This window comes from Octodon degus, unplaced genomic scaffold (genome assembly GCF_000260255.1).
Source record: "Octodon degus isolate 3935 unplaced genomic scaffold, OctDeg1.0 scaffold00146, whole genome shotgun sequence".
In the NCBI taxonomy this organism is placed as follows: domain Eukaryota; kingdom Metazoa; phylum Chordata; class Mammalia; order Rodentia; family Octodontidae; genus Octodon; species Octodon degus.
The window spans coordinates 4,131,007-4,149,183 of record NW_004524722.1 but is presented as its reverse complement, the minus strand read 5'-3'; the positions used below and the strand labels follow the sequence as shown (position 1 = coordinate 4,149,183).

The 18,177-nt window shown below is 43.3% G+C and overlaps 1 protein-coding gene and 1 pseudogene across 2 annotated transcripts; both read left to right on the top strand.

Moving 5' to 3' along the window:
• Positions 1-3,483: 3,483 nt before the first annotated feature.
• Trim68 (tripartite motif containing 68) lies at positions 3,484-12,823 on the top strand. Of its 2 annotated transcripts, none has more exons than XM_004641972.2 (7): positions 3,484-3,568; positions 5,340-5,820; positions 7,863-7,958; positions 9,454-9,714; positions 10,146-10,168; positions 10,837-10,937; positions 11,128-12,823. In XM_004641972.2, the coding sequence occupies exons 2-7, from the start codon at positions 5,395-5,397 to the stop codon at positions 11,673-11,675; spliced, it is 1,455 nt and encodes a 484-aa protein (XP_004642029.1). In that variant the 5' UTR covers positions 3,484-3,568; positions 5,340-5,394; the 3' UTR covers positions 11,676-12,823. The 2 variants fall into 2 exon arrangements, with proteins under 2 accessions (XP_004642029.1, XP_023557916.1); XM_023702148.1 differs by having other exon boundaries at positions 3,524-3,622.
• LOC101582791 lies at positions 12,709-17,944 on the top strand (annotated as a pseudogene).
• Positions 17,945-18,177: the final 233 nt, after the last annotated feature.

The following is an 18,177-nucleotide window of genomic DNA, read 5'->3' as shown; positions in this document are numbered from 1 at the left end:
TGTGTGTGCACCAAGCTTTCAAACTAAAAGATCAGCACTCATACAATAAAAATTCTGTAAATATTTGAGGAAACTCAGCCAGAATAATCAAAAATAAAATGTTCCAAAACCTCTGGGTAAAGTGGACACTACACTGATAAAATAGAAGGAAGATGAAATGGAAGGAAAAAGTGAAGATATTCATCAACATTCATAAACACTCAGGTTCAGATCTCAGCTTAGGCTCTTGGGTACATAAATCTATATTCCAGAATCTTCATCATTAAGATGGAAACAACATAGATGTTATAAAAATTAGAAAAGCTGGAGTGCTATATGTTGTAGTCAGGGTTTGGAAGAGAAACAACTTAACATAGGACACATAATTTATAGGATTATTTTGTCATAGTCTCCCAAAGAGTCAAATACAGAAGAGTACAAGAAATCTGCCCACACACTAAAGGCTCAAGTAATGCAGCTGAGGGCCTGGTTCCCGCGGCAATGTCCTGCATGAGTCCAGCTGGAGGCCCAGAGCTTATGACAATGTCTAACGAAAATATGTTTCACACATCTGTACTGGGAAGGTCCCAACATCAGTGGTGGAAGCTAGAAAGTCTATGCCAGTGGAGTGAAGGCTGTGTGCCAGCAGGCTGAGGGCTTTGCCCTGGAGCCAGGAAGCAACAGTCAAAGAACCAGAGCTCTCCCCAAAAGTACCACAGCCATCCTTAGCATCCTCCAATGAAGGTCCCAAGCTCCTCCAGTGATGAGAACAGCAGAGCGCATCATCAGGAAGCCAGCGTGACAAGCTCTTGCAGGAGAAGCAACAGCCCCTCTTTTTCCTCTCCAGTTCTCCTTTCCATGTTGTTGGCAGCAACCCTCAGGTGTACCTCCCACACCCAACACCACACTGATTCAGTTCAGCTGGGTGTTACAAGTTGCCCACTAGCTGTCAATCCACCATATTATGTTGGTCAGCTTTCTCATTGCTAGGACAAAATACCTGGCACACTCACCTTAAAGGAAGAGAAGTTTAATTTGGCTCACCGTTTTAGAGATTTAACGTGTTCTTGACAGCTTAAACCCCTGGTAGTTCATGCATGATTGGCCCAGGAGATGTCTTGTACCACTGGGGAAACAAAGAAATCTAATCATATTTATCAGTCTTTTTACTAATACATTAATAAAATATCTATAAAAGTGCTGAATAGTTAGTTGCTTGAATTTGAGTAATCGTTACCCAAATATAAGTAGTAATACATGACATACAAATTCTAAAAATTATTGCAACCACCAGCAAATTTATTTCATTAAATTAAAAGAAACATTTATCAGGATAGATATACAGCTACTTTCACTTAATTCAATGAGAAGAAAGATTTGTGCTAATAGTGTTTGGACAAGATATCCTGTCTGTATTGTGTACTATGGATAACCACTAAGAAGATAACAATGTACAATGTATTAATTATTGAAACTGTCCTATTAATCAGTTTTGAAACTGTCTCATTGTTATTTGTTTCTCAATAAAATAAAATAAATTAAATAAATAAATTGGTCCAGGGAAATAGCTCAGTGGAGTAAGTGCTTGGCTGGCAAGCACAAGGTCCTGAGTTAGATCCCTGGTCCACCAAAAATAAATACATAAAATAAAATTAATTTAAAAAAAGAAACATATATGTTTATGAATAGTCTATCAATAATTAATTTTCTGCATTTTAGCATGGAAATATTATAAGTATCCCATTGCTGGTGTATATAATGTGTATTTACAACAGTTATACTACTGACTAGCTGTATTACAATTTTTATGCCATTTTAATGTTTTCTTTAATATGATGACAGTATGTCATCCTTAATAGGAATGACAATATGATGATAGCTGGTCTGCTTACTCAAATCTTTCTTTACAGTATTGTAATCAAAGCCCCCTGAGAAGCTGTACCAGCTGGCTGATGAGACAGGCGTGCGTGTACCACCAGCGGTTCAAGTTGGCAGGAGCAATCAAATTCAAATCAGACCCACACAGCAGCAGGACATGTGAGTTATGCCCCGTCATGAATGTGTTAAGTCCATATGGTCAGCTGCCTCCAACGCAGGAACAACATTGTGAAAGGTTATGGTAGCGCAAACCAGGAAGTAAAGCCCAGGAGAAGAGAATACACTTCCTGTCGATGTCAGTGGATGAATCCATTGAGCTTATAGGGACTGCATAATCCTGTCTCCTCCCAAGGAGTCTCTTAATCCAATCAAGCTGACAATTAAAATTAACTGGCTAAGATGCATAAAGTAGTACACAATCAGTAATAATAGTTACCTTTGAGTGTCTAATGTTTACATATACTTCAAAGGTTAAATATCTATATATTTTAAAGGAATTAAATGACACATTTAAATAAATAAATTCCATGTCCAGAGGAGTTTTAGTCCTCTGAGTGTGTATTCTATACCCAATCATAATCCCAAATTACAGCTATAACATCAAGAAAGTAAGAAGGTAAGCTACTTATTATGCTACTGACAAAAGTAGCTACCACAAAACATCTCACAATACCAGGAAGATATCCACTGTACACTATTGTGTACAAAACAAAGTGGTATAGAAGCGAATAAAATGACATGAGAAAGTTGTTTGCAATGTCCTTAGTACATCGTTTCACTTGTCATGGGTTGGGTACCCAGCAATACAACAGAAAAGTAGATTTGAAGTCAAGTTATTTATTTGGGATGTTATCACAAAATGAACTAGCAAGCGAGAAGAAAAGGAGAGGGGAGAGAAGTTTGCAGTTTCAAACAGGTTATCACCATGGGTAACTGGGTCTACTCCATCAGTATGCGCTTCTAACTCCAAAGTTAAATTGTCCCAATAGCGAGGAGAAGATGAAGAATAGGAGCTTGCCAGAAGAATTGAAAACACTGTGATACATGTGTACCCATGTTTATAGAAGCACAATTTATAATAGCTTTATCTTGGAAACAACCCAAATGCCCATCAAATGTTTCTCATTATTTATCAAAAATGAATAAAAAAGATGTGCTTTAAAAAAAAAAAAAAAAAGGACCCAGCAACTGCAGTCTGGAGCCAGGAGAGGTCGCACGTCCTACAAGAAAATGCCAGCCGGGAGCCTAGGAGAGGCCCAGACCCGGATGCAGTTGGTCTTACAGATGCTGAGATTAACTGATAAACTGGCAAATGAAAATGGCCAAATATACATGTCAATGCTGAGCCTGCGCGTTTGGAGAACCTCGACCCTTTGGTGGTTCCCGGAACTAACTCCTAGTCAGTGGCAGCTCTGAGTGCGGAAAGGGGCCAGAAAATTGAGTAGGCCGAGAAGACGCCAGCAGGAGATTCCAGAGCTTCCTCCTCTTTCCGATCTGTCAAGGGGATCTCGATGCCTGTCTGTGACTGGCCGATCCTGAAAATACGTCACCAGGAGGGCGGAGCCTGTACGGGAACCCGACCTGCCGCTCATTGGCTCCGGCTCTGTGGGCGGGGCTTCGGCGGGCGGGGTCTCAGCGGAGCGCCACGGAGCCGCTTTCTACAGCCAGGGCCGAGGCCTTCTGCAGCTGTGAGCTTCGCGCGCCGGGCGGGGTAAGTGCGTGGCTGCTCGCTTCTCACGCTGCGACCCTGGGCCGCGGACCGCAGGTATCTGTGCTTCCAGTTAATTGCGCTAAATGCTAGCCCTAGACGAGGAGGGGATGGGTACCCGATCCTAATTGGAAGGCAAAGCCCTGTAAACTCACATACCGGGACCCACCACCACCCGCTGCCTTCGCCGCCCTGGGCCCCGAGGTAGAGTCCTTTCTGTTCCTGAATCCTGGAGGCTACCGCTTCCTCTGCCCTCTCCTGTTTTTACTTCCAGAGTCTTTCTACGCTCGCCTTCCTCCCCAACAGTCTTTCCCAAACCCAACGCTAACTCCGCCAAAGGCACAGAGAAGCACGTAACTGATTAAGTTGTGCCAAAGGAATTTCTGTGGAGTCGGAAATAAATCATTAAAGCTGTCTCCTACTGAGGAGCAGTGGCGGGCCATCCACAGTGTCGCTGCAGGCTGGCTGCTGGGTGTGGGCTGGTAGTTCAGCGAACCTGGCCTTTAGGGTTTTGGATCCCACACTTGGAGAGTGAAGGTGAAAAGAAAAACAGGAGGCCGGAGGCCAGTGAGAATGCCTGAGTGTGCAATTCCGCTTCCCCCAGAAAGCCCTGCTGCGTGACCCTAAACCACAGTGATTTCTCTCCCTCCTCTTGAATCTGCATTTTACCTTGAAGGTTAGGTAATTTCCCTCAAACAGAATTGGGCTCTTCTATCTGGGATTATGCAGCAAATTGAGATAATTCATGTAAAATACATAGAAATCTGCTCGGAACGTAGTGTAAATGCTCAAGGTTTGCTTACTATAGTTGTTAATTCATTCTAAAAACATTTTGGGTTTTCAAATTCTCATGTCTGGCTTCTTATATGTTGGACAAATATGTATTCCGTAGTATCTTCATGGCAGGCACTGTTTAGGTGCTTCAGGATGTAAACAAGTAAAACCAATATGACTTGTCCCTTTGTAGATTCCATCTGGTAACATAAAGTTGCAAAGTGAATGAATAAATACTGCCAAATGAATCAAGAGCCTGCTATTGACCATTCAGGTTCTGTACCTATATGGGCTCCTGGCAAAAATTACAGGAGTTGTTAATTTTTCTGCAATGATGACTTCATCCACTTGGATTGGATTATCAAGTAATCTTTGTATTTTTATCTTCCAAGCGATGTTATTTCATCTCAGCTTCAAACATACCCCTAAAGGCTGAAGAAAGTATCATGGCATATGTAAGTGCCAGAGAACTGGGCAGGGATTATAGGGCACAAGAGAAACATTGTTGTTGCTTTTATATTTTACGCTTTAGTGTGCCGCACAAGAAAACAGCCTGTGCATGTAGGCAGTGGTCTTCTGGCATATGCCTTTCACACCTTAAAGAATATAAATGTATACATAAACATACCAGTGAGTGAGGCCTTGGCTGCAGGAACACCACATTTTATGTGACCTTACCCTAGTTCAAGAGAAATTATGTTGACTTACAGAATAAGAGTATGATAGGAGTAGAAATAGGCTGACAGAGTGAACACAGAGGAGAATCAGTTTCCCAAATAAATGAAAACTGAGAACTCCCAATGCCACTCACTTGGGCATCCCTACACACCTCTTCCATGGTGGAAGTAAAGGGGTCCGGTCAAAGCCTGAAAAGGCCAAAGCTTATTCAAGAGGTCAGTAAAGGGTCCAAAGGATAAGTTGGTTTTTAAGTCACTACTTGCCATTTGTATTGATCTATGTGCTTTTTTCGCTCTCATGTATTTCCCTTTACTCTTTACAGCTTTTATTACCTCTCCCTGCTTTATTCACGATCTGAGGACAGTGTGAGAGGGACCATGGATCCTGCAGCCTTGGTGGAAGCCATTGAGGAAGAGGTGGCTTGTCCCATCTGTATGACTTTCCTGAGGGACCCCATGAGCGTCGACTGTGGGCATACTTTCTGCAACAGGTGTCTCTCTAGACTCTGGGAGGTTCCAAGAGAATCCCAAAACTATGATTATACCTGTCCCCTGTGTTGTGCTCCTGTCCAGCCAGAGAACCTGCGACCTAACTGGCAGCTGGCGAGTGTGGTAGAAAAAGTCCGTCTGCTAAAGCTCTGTCTAGGAAAGGAGCCAAAAGGTGATATGTGTGAGCTCCATGGGAAACAAGTACAGGCCTTCTGCAAAGAAGATGGCCTGATGGTGTGTGAGGCCTGCAGCCACTCCCCAGAGCATGAAGCCCACTGTGTTGTCCCCATGGAGGCTGTTGCCTGGGAGTACAAGGTGAGAGCTAGCACCCCTGCCCCTCATTTAACTTTCTCTGCATCAAAGGCCAATTACCAGCCTCAGAGACTGAGAACTGATTTTTTGGCTCCTGACACTCAGGGCCCTGAGGTCAGATGTTTTGAGGTATACCTTTTCTTTTTTTATTGAAGTCCCTTGTTGATTTCCTTACCACCTACTTCCTCCACATCCCACCCCAAGTCTCAGTGTGGTTTGATGTGTAACCCAAAGATGATTTCAGTTACTGAGACTTCAAAGGAGGCTAGTTTGGATTCCTTTGGAGGTCTTAGTGGCTGGGATAAGTTTGGGTATGAAGCTGAGATTTAGTAATCAAGGCTAACCTATGAGAAACTCCTACCTCCCCGAGCAGCGTGACAAGTGGTGACTTGACAGTGGGTAAGTCAAACTCTTTCTTTGCAGAGACAAAACTGTGGCTGAAAACTTTGGGATCATGATAATTTTTTTAGAGCTGGAAAGGACTAGGAGTGAGTTCCCTAGGACTCATTTGTCAAATGTCGGCTGTGACTTAAGCACTGAACATGCATTAATACATACAGTACCTAACATAATATTTTCAGGTCCTTTCAGGGCCCTTCTGACCTTGTCCTTAGGTAAAGGAAGAGCAGAGGCTAGGACTTGTATTTTTTTTCCTTTTTGGTCGGTTTTGTGACGTCTCCCAAGTCCTTTCATCTTTGTCCTCACCCCCACCCCAGGATGAGCCATCTTTGTTTGAGGCATCTGCTGCTTTTTAATGCAGACTTGGAGTATTACAGGAGTAATGCCTTTTAGTGAAGGAGCCTGTTTGCTCTTTTCTCAGATGTCCACACTATCATATCTTTGCCAGATCTGTTTTTCCAATATTTGGTCATCAGAGACCCTGTTCTGGTCTTAAATTCTCCTTCAGGGAGTTGAGATTAGGCAGTAACAATGTAAGACACATCTCTTGAACTACCTTTTTCATCTATAGTAAACATTTCTAAAGCATTAAAAATATACACTTGAAGCTGGGGATGTAGTTTAACAGCCTAAGCACCAGGCTAGCAAGCGCAAGGACCCAGGTTCAATCCCTGGTACCACATGCCATGCCGGCCACCAAAATCAGGTATTGTGGTACACACCTGTAATCCTAGCACTGGGGAGGTTGAGACAGGAAGATCATTATGAGTCTGAGCTGTGTTGCGAGACTCCATACCAAATGAAAAATAAAAGATTTTTAAAACTTCTTAAATATATACACTTACTCATTTTGTTTAGCAAATATTGGAGTACAGAGGTGGTGTAGCATCATAACATGATTAAATCCAAGCCAAATGATTTACTAGTCAGATGACTTTCGATACTTCACTTTCTATACTTCAGTTGTTTTAATCTGTAAAATGGAGAAAACATTGACAGCTAGGCACCCTATTAATGCATGGTTAGTGCTCAAACCATAGTTTAGGTATGGTTTACACTTGGTTATTCTTTAATAAAGTGGTTAGCATGATTAGAATTAAATGTAATACTAAAACATGTCATGCTTTCCAATAGGAGTCCCTTGTATTACTATTCTAGGATAGTACCTCCTACCTCTGACATGCATGTGAACCACCAGAGATCTTGCCAAAATTCAGATCTTCAATTGGTAGGTCTGGGATGAGGCCTAGATGCACATTTCTAACAAGTACACAAGTGGTGCTGCTGATCCTGGGCCACACGTGGAGTAGCCAAGTTCTGGGAGACCATAGGGTAGTGAAGTATTGGACCAACACCAGACATGAACAGGAAGGTACAAGGGACATTTTCCTAGCAATGTCTGGAAATGGACATTTCTTCAACTTTATACTTAGGGACCAGGTATCACAGTGAGTCGCAGCTCAGAGAGCTGCCCTGGGGCCATCTGGGCAGATCTGCTCCCTCTGTGATGTGCCTGTCCGCCCACATTCATTCTCCCCTATCGCCCGAGGGATCCTTCTTTCCCCATCCCTTGCCAGTATGTAAAAGCCATCTTAATAGCCTAGGGTGCTGAGGGGTCCTCATTGGTCCTCATTTATCTCTTATAGTGGAAACTCCATGAGGCTCTGGAATACCTGAGGAAAGAAGAGATAAAGGCCTGGACGCTGGAAGTTAGTGAAAGGCAGCGAACTGCTAACTGGAAGGTAAGTGGCCACTTGGGGAAGATGTTGCTGTCATCCCTGTGTTGTCCTTTAGCTTTTTCATCTCTGTGAGGTACAATATAAGGCCTAAGTCAGAGAGCCTGGAACCCTAGTAGCTTTTACTAGGTATGTGGCCTTCAACAGGCCAGGAAACTTCTCAATTCTGGTCTCATGATCATCATGACGTAGGGATGCCTCTGGCCTAGTGTCCTCATATATGAGAAACGATGTGGGCCTCATATATGAGCTTCACTTTCCCAGTCAAGAGGATATTTCCTAAGAATCCAGTTAATGAAACATTAGATCATCCCTGAAATATATTTGAAGCCAGTAATTATGAAACTTTTACAACTTTTGATTAACAGAGAGTAACATTTAAGCAATCTAAAATGGAGCACTGAACAGATATAATGCCAGCAAGAAGAAAAAACATCTAGAAATACAGTTATGTTACACTGCTTTTGTAAATAAAAGTGTAACACATCTGGTCACTCTAAGAAGGGAAGATAGTCTAGAGCTGATAGTACCAAGATAACCTGGATCCTCCTGGTCAGTAAAAATAGTACAGGTTGAGCAGCCCTAATCCAACAATCCAAGCTATGGATGGCCACAAAATTCAAATTCTTAAGCACTGACATAATGCTACAAGAAAATTCCATACCTGACCACATGGGATACATCCCATTTAAAACACAAGCATGGTACAGATGTCTAAAACTACCTTCAAACTGTGCATATGAAATGTGTGTAAAGCATAAATAAATTCCATGTTTCAAACAGGTCCTCACTGGGCATAGTGGCATGTGCCTGTAATCCCAGCAATGGGAGGCTGAGGCAGGAGGATCGAGAGTTCAAGGCCAGTCTTAACTGCATAGCCAAAACCTGTCTAAAGGAAAAACAAAAGCAAAAAAACAAACCAAAAAAAAACCCTTGGGTCTTGGTCCTAAGATAACTCTTTACATACATCCAAATATTCCAGAATACAGAAAAGTCACCATTTTGAAATATTTCTGGTCCTAAGCATTTCTGATAATGGACCCTCACCTGCAAAGAGGACCCAGAAGAACACCCTGTATCTGTGGGAGCAGAAAAGCAATAAAAGTAGCACCCTTTACCTTTGCCACCCCAGCACCTAGCATATGTTTGTACCAAAACGTTCCACAGGATGTGTGTGTGCACGGGCCAGCGTCCTCAAGCCTGGATGGCCCTCGCAGTAATATCAGTGCTGGGCCTGTAAGATAGCTCAGCAGACTAAAGCCAAAAGCACCTGCTTAGGCAAGCACACCATACCACGTGCTGCCCCGGCCCCACTCCCGCCCCCAGGGCAGGATGAGACCCAGGCATAGTGGCACATGCCTGTAATCCCAGTGCTGCCGGGGGCTGAAAACAGGAGGATCACTATGAGTCTGAGCTGCGTCATGAGATCTGTAACAACCACATACACTTTTTAAAAAAAGAAAAAGAAATAGCAGTGCTGATTACAGTCTTGACTTTGTAGATACAAGCAGAAACCCAAAAGCAGAGTATCATGTGGGAATTTGAGAAGTACCGACGATTACTAAACGATCAAGAGCTACCAGGTCAGCAGCTAGACAAAGATGCAGCTGCAGCTCTGGCCAGCCTGGAACAGGAGCAGAGCGAGCTGCTGCACAAACTGGAATGGAATCATAGCGAGCTTGTCCGGCAGAGAGAGGCTCTGTGCAAGATGATCACAGAGCTGGAAGAGAGAGCTCAGAGGCCTTTCCGCTGCGCGCTGCCGGTGAGTGCAGGCTTTCCTGGGAAGCCTGCAGGAGAGAACATGCAGGACAGGGTTGGCTGGTCTTCCACGAGGTTTGTTGGCACTTTGCCTGCCAGTGAAACATCCTGGATGCCCCCAGCTAGTGCCTGATGTTCTGTCCCTAGTTGGGTGGCTGATGTGGTCAGTGGTGGTCATAGACCAGGCTGTGCACCCAGCCAGGAATAGGTGAGCGGTGGGTACTCAGACTGCCTGGCATCAGTCAGACCTTCCCCACCCTGGAACCTGGGGTTAGCCAATCCAGCTGACCCAGCCTGCTACCCTCTCACTGGCTTCTCTCCAGCCTTGATGTCATCTCCCTTTACCTTGAGAAACTGCATCCCAGAGCATGACGTCCATTGGCCACTTCCCAAGGAAGAGCACATACTGATGTACTATATTTTTTCTCCTTCTAGGGTATTCAGGAAGTCCTAAACAGGTATGTCTCACCACCGGAGCCTCTTGACAGCCCTATTAAGGAATAGGGGGAACCAGGCCAGGGCCAGAAATGGAAAGGGACCCAAACTCAATACCCATAGAGAGCGGTTGCTAATCCATGGCCTCCTCCCCATTACATTATATTGGCTCAAGAAGCTTTGTTACTGTTTCCTATTTCTTTCTTTTTTTTTTTTTTTTTTTTTTTTTTTTTTTCATACTGGGGCTCAAACTCAGGACCTTGTGCTTGCCAGGCAAGCTACCTTGCCAGGAGATAGCCACTCAGCTATCTCCCTGGCCCTTTCTGTTTCTTTTTTGTACTTGATCAAACTCATTTTGGATATTACCAATAAGAAGTTTAGGTAAATGTTAGAAAGTATGTGGTTTCAAGGATAGGGACAGAAATGCTGCCCAGAGGCATCCCGCTCTGAGCGTCAGCCTTTGTCCTTGGCTGTGTGCCTCTCCCAGCGTGGGGCACACACCGCACCCTCCCCACAGCACAGCACAACACAGGGTCAGAAAAGTCCTCATCTCTGTGTCATAAGCAGTTTGAGGGTCAGCCAAGCGATCATCACTTGTGGCTTTGCTGGGGAGGAACCCGAGACTGTATTAAGGGAAGGTCCATGTGACAGAGCCAGGACATGGGCCCCAGCACTCGCCCTCTTCTACCAGGACCAAGTCGTGGAGCCTGTGGATGCCAGAACCAGTCTGCCTGGAAATGAAGACAGATTGCCGTATGCTAGGGCTAAGAGAGATTCTCAAGACCTATGCAGGTAATGGGTGCTGGGGACACTACTGGGTGCTGGGCAGGACCGTCCCACAGAAATACAATGGCTCAGGCCCTCCAGATGCTCAGTCTACCCCAAGCCATCGCTGAGAAGCCTGTAGCTGTAAGTATGTGAGAGACCACCTTCACATCACCTCTCTGGAGTAGTGTTGCCAACCAGGGTCTTCTTTCCTTAGCCGATGTGCGCCTGGATCCAGATACTGCTTACTGCCGCCTGATCGTGTCGGAGGACAGAAAGTGCGTCCGCTATGGAGACACTCAGCAGAACCTGCCCGACAATCCTGAGAGGTTTTACCGCTATAACATAGTCCTGGGCAGCCAATGCCTCTCCTCAGGCCGGCACTACTGGGAGGTGGAGGTGGGAGACAGGGCTGAATGGGGCCTGGGAGTGTGTAGCGAAGATGTAGACCGGAAGGAGGTGGTGTACTTATCCCCCCAGTATGGCTTCTGGGTGATTCGGCTGCGGAACGGAGCTGAGTACCGGGCAGGCACCGATGCGTACCCGCGGTTGACCTTGCCAGTCCCTCCACGCCGGGTGGGAGTCTTCCTAGATTATGAGGCACACGACATATCCTTCTACAACGTGACTGACAATTGTTCCCACATCTTCACTTTCCCCCGCTCTCCCTTCCCCGGGCGCCTCCTGCCTTACTTCAGTCCTTGCTACAGCGTCTGTGCCAACACCGCCCCTCTCACCATCTGTTCCCTGGACAGTGAGGATTAGGAGCGCTCCCTCCCCAACCAGAGCCCTTGGAAGTTGGCCTGGCCCACCAGGGAGGTGGAGGCTGCTGCCTCCAACAAGTGAAGCAGGCCGAGAATCCAGAGGCTCCTCTCTCTACCCTTTCAGGCTCTAGATATTAGGCACTGTCTGTCAATAAACCACTCATAAAACAAAGAATCTCAGTCAAATGAGCATTGCACCCCACGGGAAAAAAGTATCAGGTCTGAAGTTGAGTCTCAGAGCAGTGGTAAGATAATTGGCTGATATGAAGATCTGGCTTTTATCCAGGGTCATAATTAAGTGAAAGAGGAAATAAAGTAGACACTCTTTCATATACCTCTGAATTAGAACTTACCAGTGAGCCAAAGAAATCAAGGCCATATCCAGAGCTGGTTTCCATGCTGGGGCCAGTCAAGATGCTTCATCTAAGGCTCAGTGGTAGCAAACAACCTCAAGTTGACCTTACTCTGTCCTCCTGACTGGAGGCTCCCGACATGCCCAGACCACACACTGCATAGCCTGCTGGAGCACAGGCTGGGGAGATCGCTGTCTCAGACCAAGAAGTCCCACACCCTGTCCCTGCTTGCTTCTCTAAGTGGCAGAACAGAAAACTTATTTTTATTCTCATTTTATGGATAACAGAAGTGAAATGGGCTTAATGCAGCAAATGACTTCTTACAAAGCTATGGAGGATTGTAAAAAGCATAAAGTGATTTTTGCATTGCTTCTCAGGTCAAATGTCTACCTGTCATTCATTGTACTTGGGTATGAGACCGCTCATATCTTTAAGAGATTATAAGCATCCTTGTTGGAACACTTGGTGCAGTTTGTCCTGAAACAAAACCTCCTCCTACCTCATAGGTTGGTGTGAAAATCTTAATCCATGCCATGCCTTTGTTCATTTCTCAGGGATAGAGGAAGGAAGTCAAAGAAAACCTCCCCACCTCACTGTGTTACGGCTACAATCCTTCCAGCAGTGCCTTTCTTTCTTTGGGCCTTTCCTGATAGTACAGAGCCCTTCAGGCAGAAAGGCGTCATGGTAGTGGCATGCTGTGAGCCACAGCAGAATATTACATAACTACTTAATGTGTGTTTGTCTCAGAACTATAATAGAGGCTGTAACTTCAAGGTAGAAACTGCTGATAAGTAGGAAGAAAAAAAAACTAGCCAAGAAGAATTCTTATCTACCAACTAGTTAGGCTAAAAATTAGAGTTCTTGTACCACCCAGGGAATCTTCCCAGTTCTCATAACTACTTAACACCTACCCTGCCTTTCTTTCTCTGAACTATGGGGGAGAGCAATGTGGAAAGAAGAACAGGAATTTTTAGATGTCAGTTCGAGAGTCACATATGATAACAAAAGGGAATTAAGGCCGTATTTTGGATTACTGACCTTAGAGTAATTGTTGTGTGTGGCAGGCAAGGTTGGACAAACAGTGCAAGTCATGAGATGGTGTTGTGGGAGTCACTGCGCTAGAAATAAGCTTAAAGGCAAACATGTGAGAATGGTTCTCCCTATTGTGATGCACTGTAATATAGACAAATTTCATGTTGTCCCCATGATGCCATCTAACATAGCAACTGGCACAGTTGGTACTTAAAGATAGTGATTGTTAAGTCAGGATTGGACAAAAAAAAAAAAATAGATCACAGGTAAAATAACACAGTGGCTTCCGGTTGATTGTCATGAGGAATATTAAAAATCACCTTTCTGTTGTAATTGTAGTTGTTGTTTATATATGAAGGTGGTACAAGAGAAAGTACAACAAGAGAAATAAATTCATTCTGCCACCATGCTCCCAGGTTGCTTCTTCTTGAGCATCAGCAGCTGAAGGGAATAAATTGCCATCAGCTATTTGAAGGGGAATAAATTGCTATCAGTGACTTGGTATCAGTGCCCTTGGAGGGGAATGGACTGATATCAATCCTTTGTCAGTGACCTGGTAAAGGATTGAGCTGCCTTACATTGGGGGTGATGAATCTGTGCATGGGCTGTCTGGGAAATTGAGGTGAGAAGGAAATTCTTAGGAAGCACTTCCAATTATGTCCACAGACACTTAGAACAAGAGGGTTGGGCACATCGATGCTGTTATTTTATTATGGAATGAGGAAGACAAATCCTGGAAGGTTCCTAGACCAAAAAAAAAAAATTGGGGGGAATGATATATTTATTTAAAGCTAAAATAAATTAAAGAAATGACCTCACTTTTGGGGCTTGCATTTAGCAATTAATAAACTGATTTGAGGGGTAATGATTACTTCTTTAAATAATCAACCAGGAATTATAAGGTCCAATAATATCATTTTATGTTATTTTTAAACCAAGCAAACACATTGAAGTTCCTGTGTACATGGAAAGACTTCTTTATAGGATAGTTTAACCATCATGATTCAGTCTGTACTGTGTGTGTGCATGTGTGTGTGTGTGTGCGTCTGTGTGTGTCTGTATGTGTGTGTGTAACATGTAAGTATTTAAGTGAGTGAAGTTTTATTAGGTGCCTAGAATCAAAATAAAAGTAAGCATTTTTTGACTCAAATGGTGTGAACAAAAAAGGCTGGATAATACAGAATTATACCTCTTTTTTTTCCCCATAATTTTGCTGAGAAATAAATAGCGATTAGACAGTTTCAAATCAAATTGGTAGGACAGTTCCAATAATTAACACATTGCATACTGTCTTCCTAGTGGTTATTTGTTGTACAAGATGCAGACATGATATCCTATTTACAAACAGTATTAGAACAAATCCCTCTATTCATTGAATGTAGCTATATACCTATCCTAACCATTTTGAATGCATAGATAAAAATGGTTATTCATCTGGATCCCCTTTTTTTGTTCTATCATTTAAATATAGTTGTGTGAACTCAGCAAAATATTCCGAAATAGTCCAGTAGTCCATAATAGTATTAGGTCTTCCACTTGACTGGCAATGTCAGAAGTTGTTGACCTGAGTCCCCTACAGCTCAACATAGCAACATAGATTTACTTCTTATACTTCGTTTTTATACTTTTCTGCTGGATGGTTAAGACCAAGATAAAGCAAGACCTATGCAACAAGAGTTGTAGCTTTTGGATCTGATAAGGTCAGTCAAATCCCCTCAGGATTTATCCTGAGACCCAGTACCTCAGATTGTAGAACCTTTGTCAGTGTCAGCCATGTGGATGAGTCATGGCCATTGCTTGGTCAATGTGCTCTCTGTGAAAGCCTGAAAGAATGTTTTCTCTCCATATGACTCTCCTTAGACACACTCTACGTGATTGAACACTTTCCTCTTTGGCCCCATAATCTCCTTGATCAGAAAATTTGGGACACAGCTGAGTTACATGATATTACAGTACAAGTTCTCATATGTCCTGAGTCTTAAGTGACCTTGGAAGGCTAGGGCCAAAATGTTGGCTTTCCTTGCAGCCCTCCTTTTTCTCTAATTTTTGGTCTGCAGAATTATACTTCTGTTGAAAAACAAATTTGACAGATAATCTTTTTCATTGTAACTTTCAAAAGTGCTCCAATACATTAGGAAGAAAGTTGTTAGGAGGGCAGAGTGCCTGTGCTCCTGACCATGATGGGGTGATATCTCCAACTTCATGTAACCAGTACCCACAGGCAGGGGCCAGCTCTGTTCAACCCTGCTTATGGACTGAGGGATGCCCTTCCCGAGCTTTGAGAGGTAGCTGCTACAGGCTGAGGCCTTCAAAAGGAGGATACAGTGGGGCAAGTCTTTGGATTCGAAAATGCCCACAAGAAGCCTGGGGGCACCTGCCTGTCTGGGGGTAGGGCAGGCTGAGGGGGCTGGGCATGTGCCCAAGGTGATTCAGAGCCACTGTGGAGAAACTGAAAGCGGGGCCACACTGTGGAGCCAGGGAGAAGGCAAAGATGTTGGAGGCAGATCTGGTTTCCAAGATGCTATGGGCTGTTCTGCAGTCTCACAAGAAATTGATTGCATTGCCCCACTCCAAGGAGAATACCAATCCTTGACTGGAGATGGGATCCCCTTAAACAGCTTGGTTAGCTTACTCTGGAAGAATGAGAAGTGTGCCAGCAGTTATCAGGACAGCTACTAGTAGATCTGGAGAGGTTACCTGCTGTGCTGTGGCCTGGACAGAAGCTACAAGCTCAGCTTGTGGCTTGTCAGAATAGTTCCAAACTGGACAGCAAGTTAATTGTTGGATGAGTGAAGAAAACCATGCCATTTTTTCCTAGAAGGAAAACCAAAAGCAACCCTCAGACAACCAGAACTTACTTCAACCTTTTCTGGCAACAAAAAACCTAATCCAACACTGTTAAGAGACAAAGGAACTTCTCTTGGGATTAAGTTAGATGCCAAAATGCCACCTTGCCCAGCACACAGGACTATTGGAAATAAAATGTTCAAAGACATTCCAGCACAGAGGCATGTGACCCTGTCTACCAACAGCAGGTTTAGCTCCAAGGTGCCCTACCCACCACCTTTTAGATGCATCTCTGTAGAGCCTGCACTGAGGAAGTGAGCGATAATTTATATAAGACTGTTGAAAAAACAAATGTCACATCCCTCGGCCTCTCACACCTACAAAACAGGTAAGGTTCAAAATTGCATGAAGGAAATACTAAACAAGCATAATGGTGGCATTTGGATATCTTAGGCTTCCACGTTTGTGTAAAGAGTTGTATAAAGAAGACTTTAATCAAGGAATTTTACAATTTGAACACTGGCCTCATATTTATATGGTAGAGTGGTGATCAAGATTTGCTTCTTTATCCAGCTAAGAGAAAGCAACCTTTGAGAAGTTAACTGAACACTGAAAAAGTGTTTCCACCCCCTCTACCTGCTTCCAGACAAATATCACCATCAAAAAAGGAGTTCAGCACAGGAGTTCTCCTGAGCCAGGAGAAAAAGAAATCAAATAAAAAGTGGCATAGCTGCTGCTAAAGTTCTTTAGTGGCCTTTGGGCTAGTGTACTCCCAAAAACACTGAAAGACATGTACAAAGTAAAAATTCCTGAGGATATTTATTTAAAAATCTTACTTCACTTTCTGATGTATGTACCATAGATGACATTTCTGCAAAGTCCTAGAAGGTGATCCTCTGTGCTAAACTTCCATTTCTCACTGACAAGAACCTTTAAAAGATAAAGGGAAGGCACGGGAAAATAATGATCCAAGTCAAATATTGAACAGAAATATTCTCAGAAAAACACATTGCTAAAAAAAAAAAAAAGGAAAGAAATTGAACACATTGCTATGTGGCATATACGCAATGGAATATTATAGGCTAGAAAGGAGAATGGAATCATGAATCATGTCATTTCTAAGAAAATGGACAGGACATGAGTGCATCTTACTAAGTGAAATAAGCCAAACTCAGAAAGTTAAATCTCTTATGCTTTCTCTTCTCATGATAAACATAAAATATAAATGTATTAAATGAAAAAAGTAAAGGAAAACTGCAAGAAACAGATTGGAAACTTAAAAGTAAACTTTTGGAGAGAGAGAAAGAGATGAAGGAAGTGGGAAGGGAAAGAAAGGAAGGTAAAGGTATCGAAACTGAGGAACATACATTGCTTGCATGTGCCAGTTTCCCCAAGTGAACTCCACTATTCTATAATACAAACATGCACTGATAAAAGTATAAAATAAATAATACTTTAAATTTTAAAGAAAAAGAAACCACATTGGTGAAAGCACTGATACCATTGTGGAGGATGTAATGGTTCCTCCCCTAGTTGTTCCACCTGAGGCACCTGTCTGTTTTGGTGGTTGAACTGAGTAGCATGAATGAGGTGGTCATCAGGTATATGGGCAAAGACTACCCTGCTGCTCAGGAGTTAATGGAAGATGAGATGAAGGAGTTCTACAGTAAGAACATGGTTGTACCAATCCAGGCTATGCTTGTTGGGCAGCTGCTAGCTGTAAATGCTGAGGAGGATGCTCGGTTACATGCACAGTCCATCTCAGCAGAAGAGAACAACATAAAGTTGTATGTTGACTACAGTTTTAATGAAATTGTTGAAAAAGCAAAGCATATAAATTGAACCCAAAGTTCTGGTCATTCTCATTTCAAGCAACTAAGTGTAAACTAACAGGCTGGAGGTTCTAAATGATGATGCTGATCTAGGAAAAATGGTCGAATCTCTAACTTGGAAGATGTTTGCAGTAGAAATACTGGACACGGCAGATACCCCACTTGTTGGTCTGTATGGTACCTCAGCAGATGGTGACATCAGTATCAGTGCTCCCTGCCTGAAGACCATGCACACCAAGTCACTGAAGGTTCCCACACCCTTATAAACCTTTCCCACACTTTCAAAACCACTTCTGATGTTCTTAACCATTTGCTAAACTCATAAACCTATGTAATTTTTAACAACATACATAGACTGTACAGTACTGCAAAATCCCACAATATAGGGAAAAATCCATGATAAATAGTTTAGATAAACATTTTTTTGAAAACCCATGAAACAGTGAGTCCATGAAAATTGAATCACAAAATAGGGACTACTGTAGTGATATTATATATA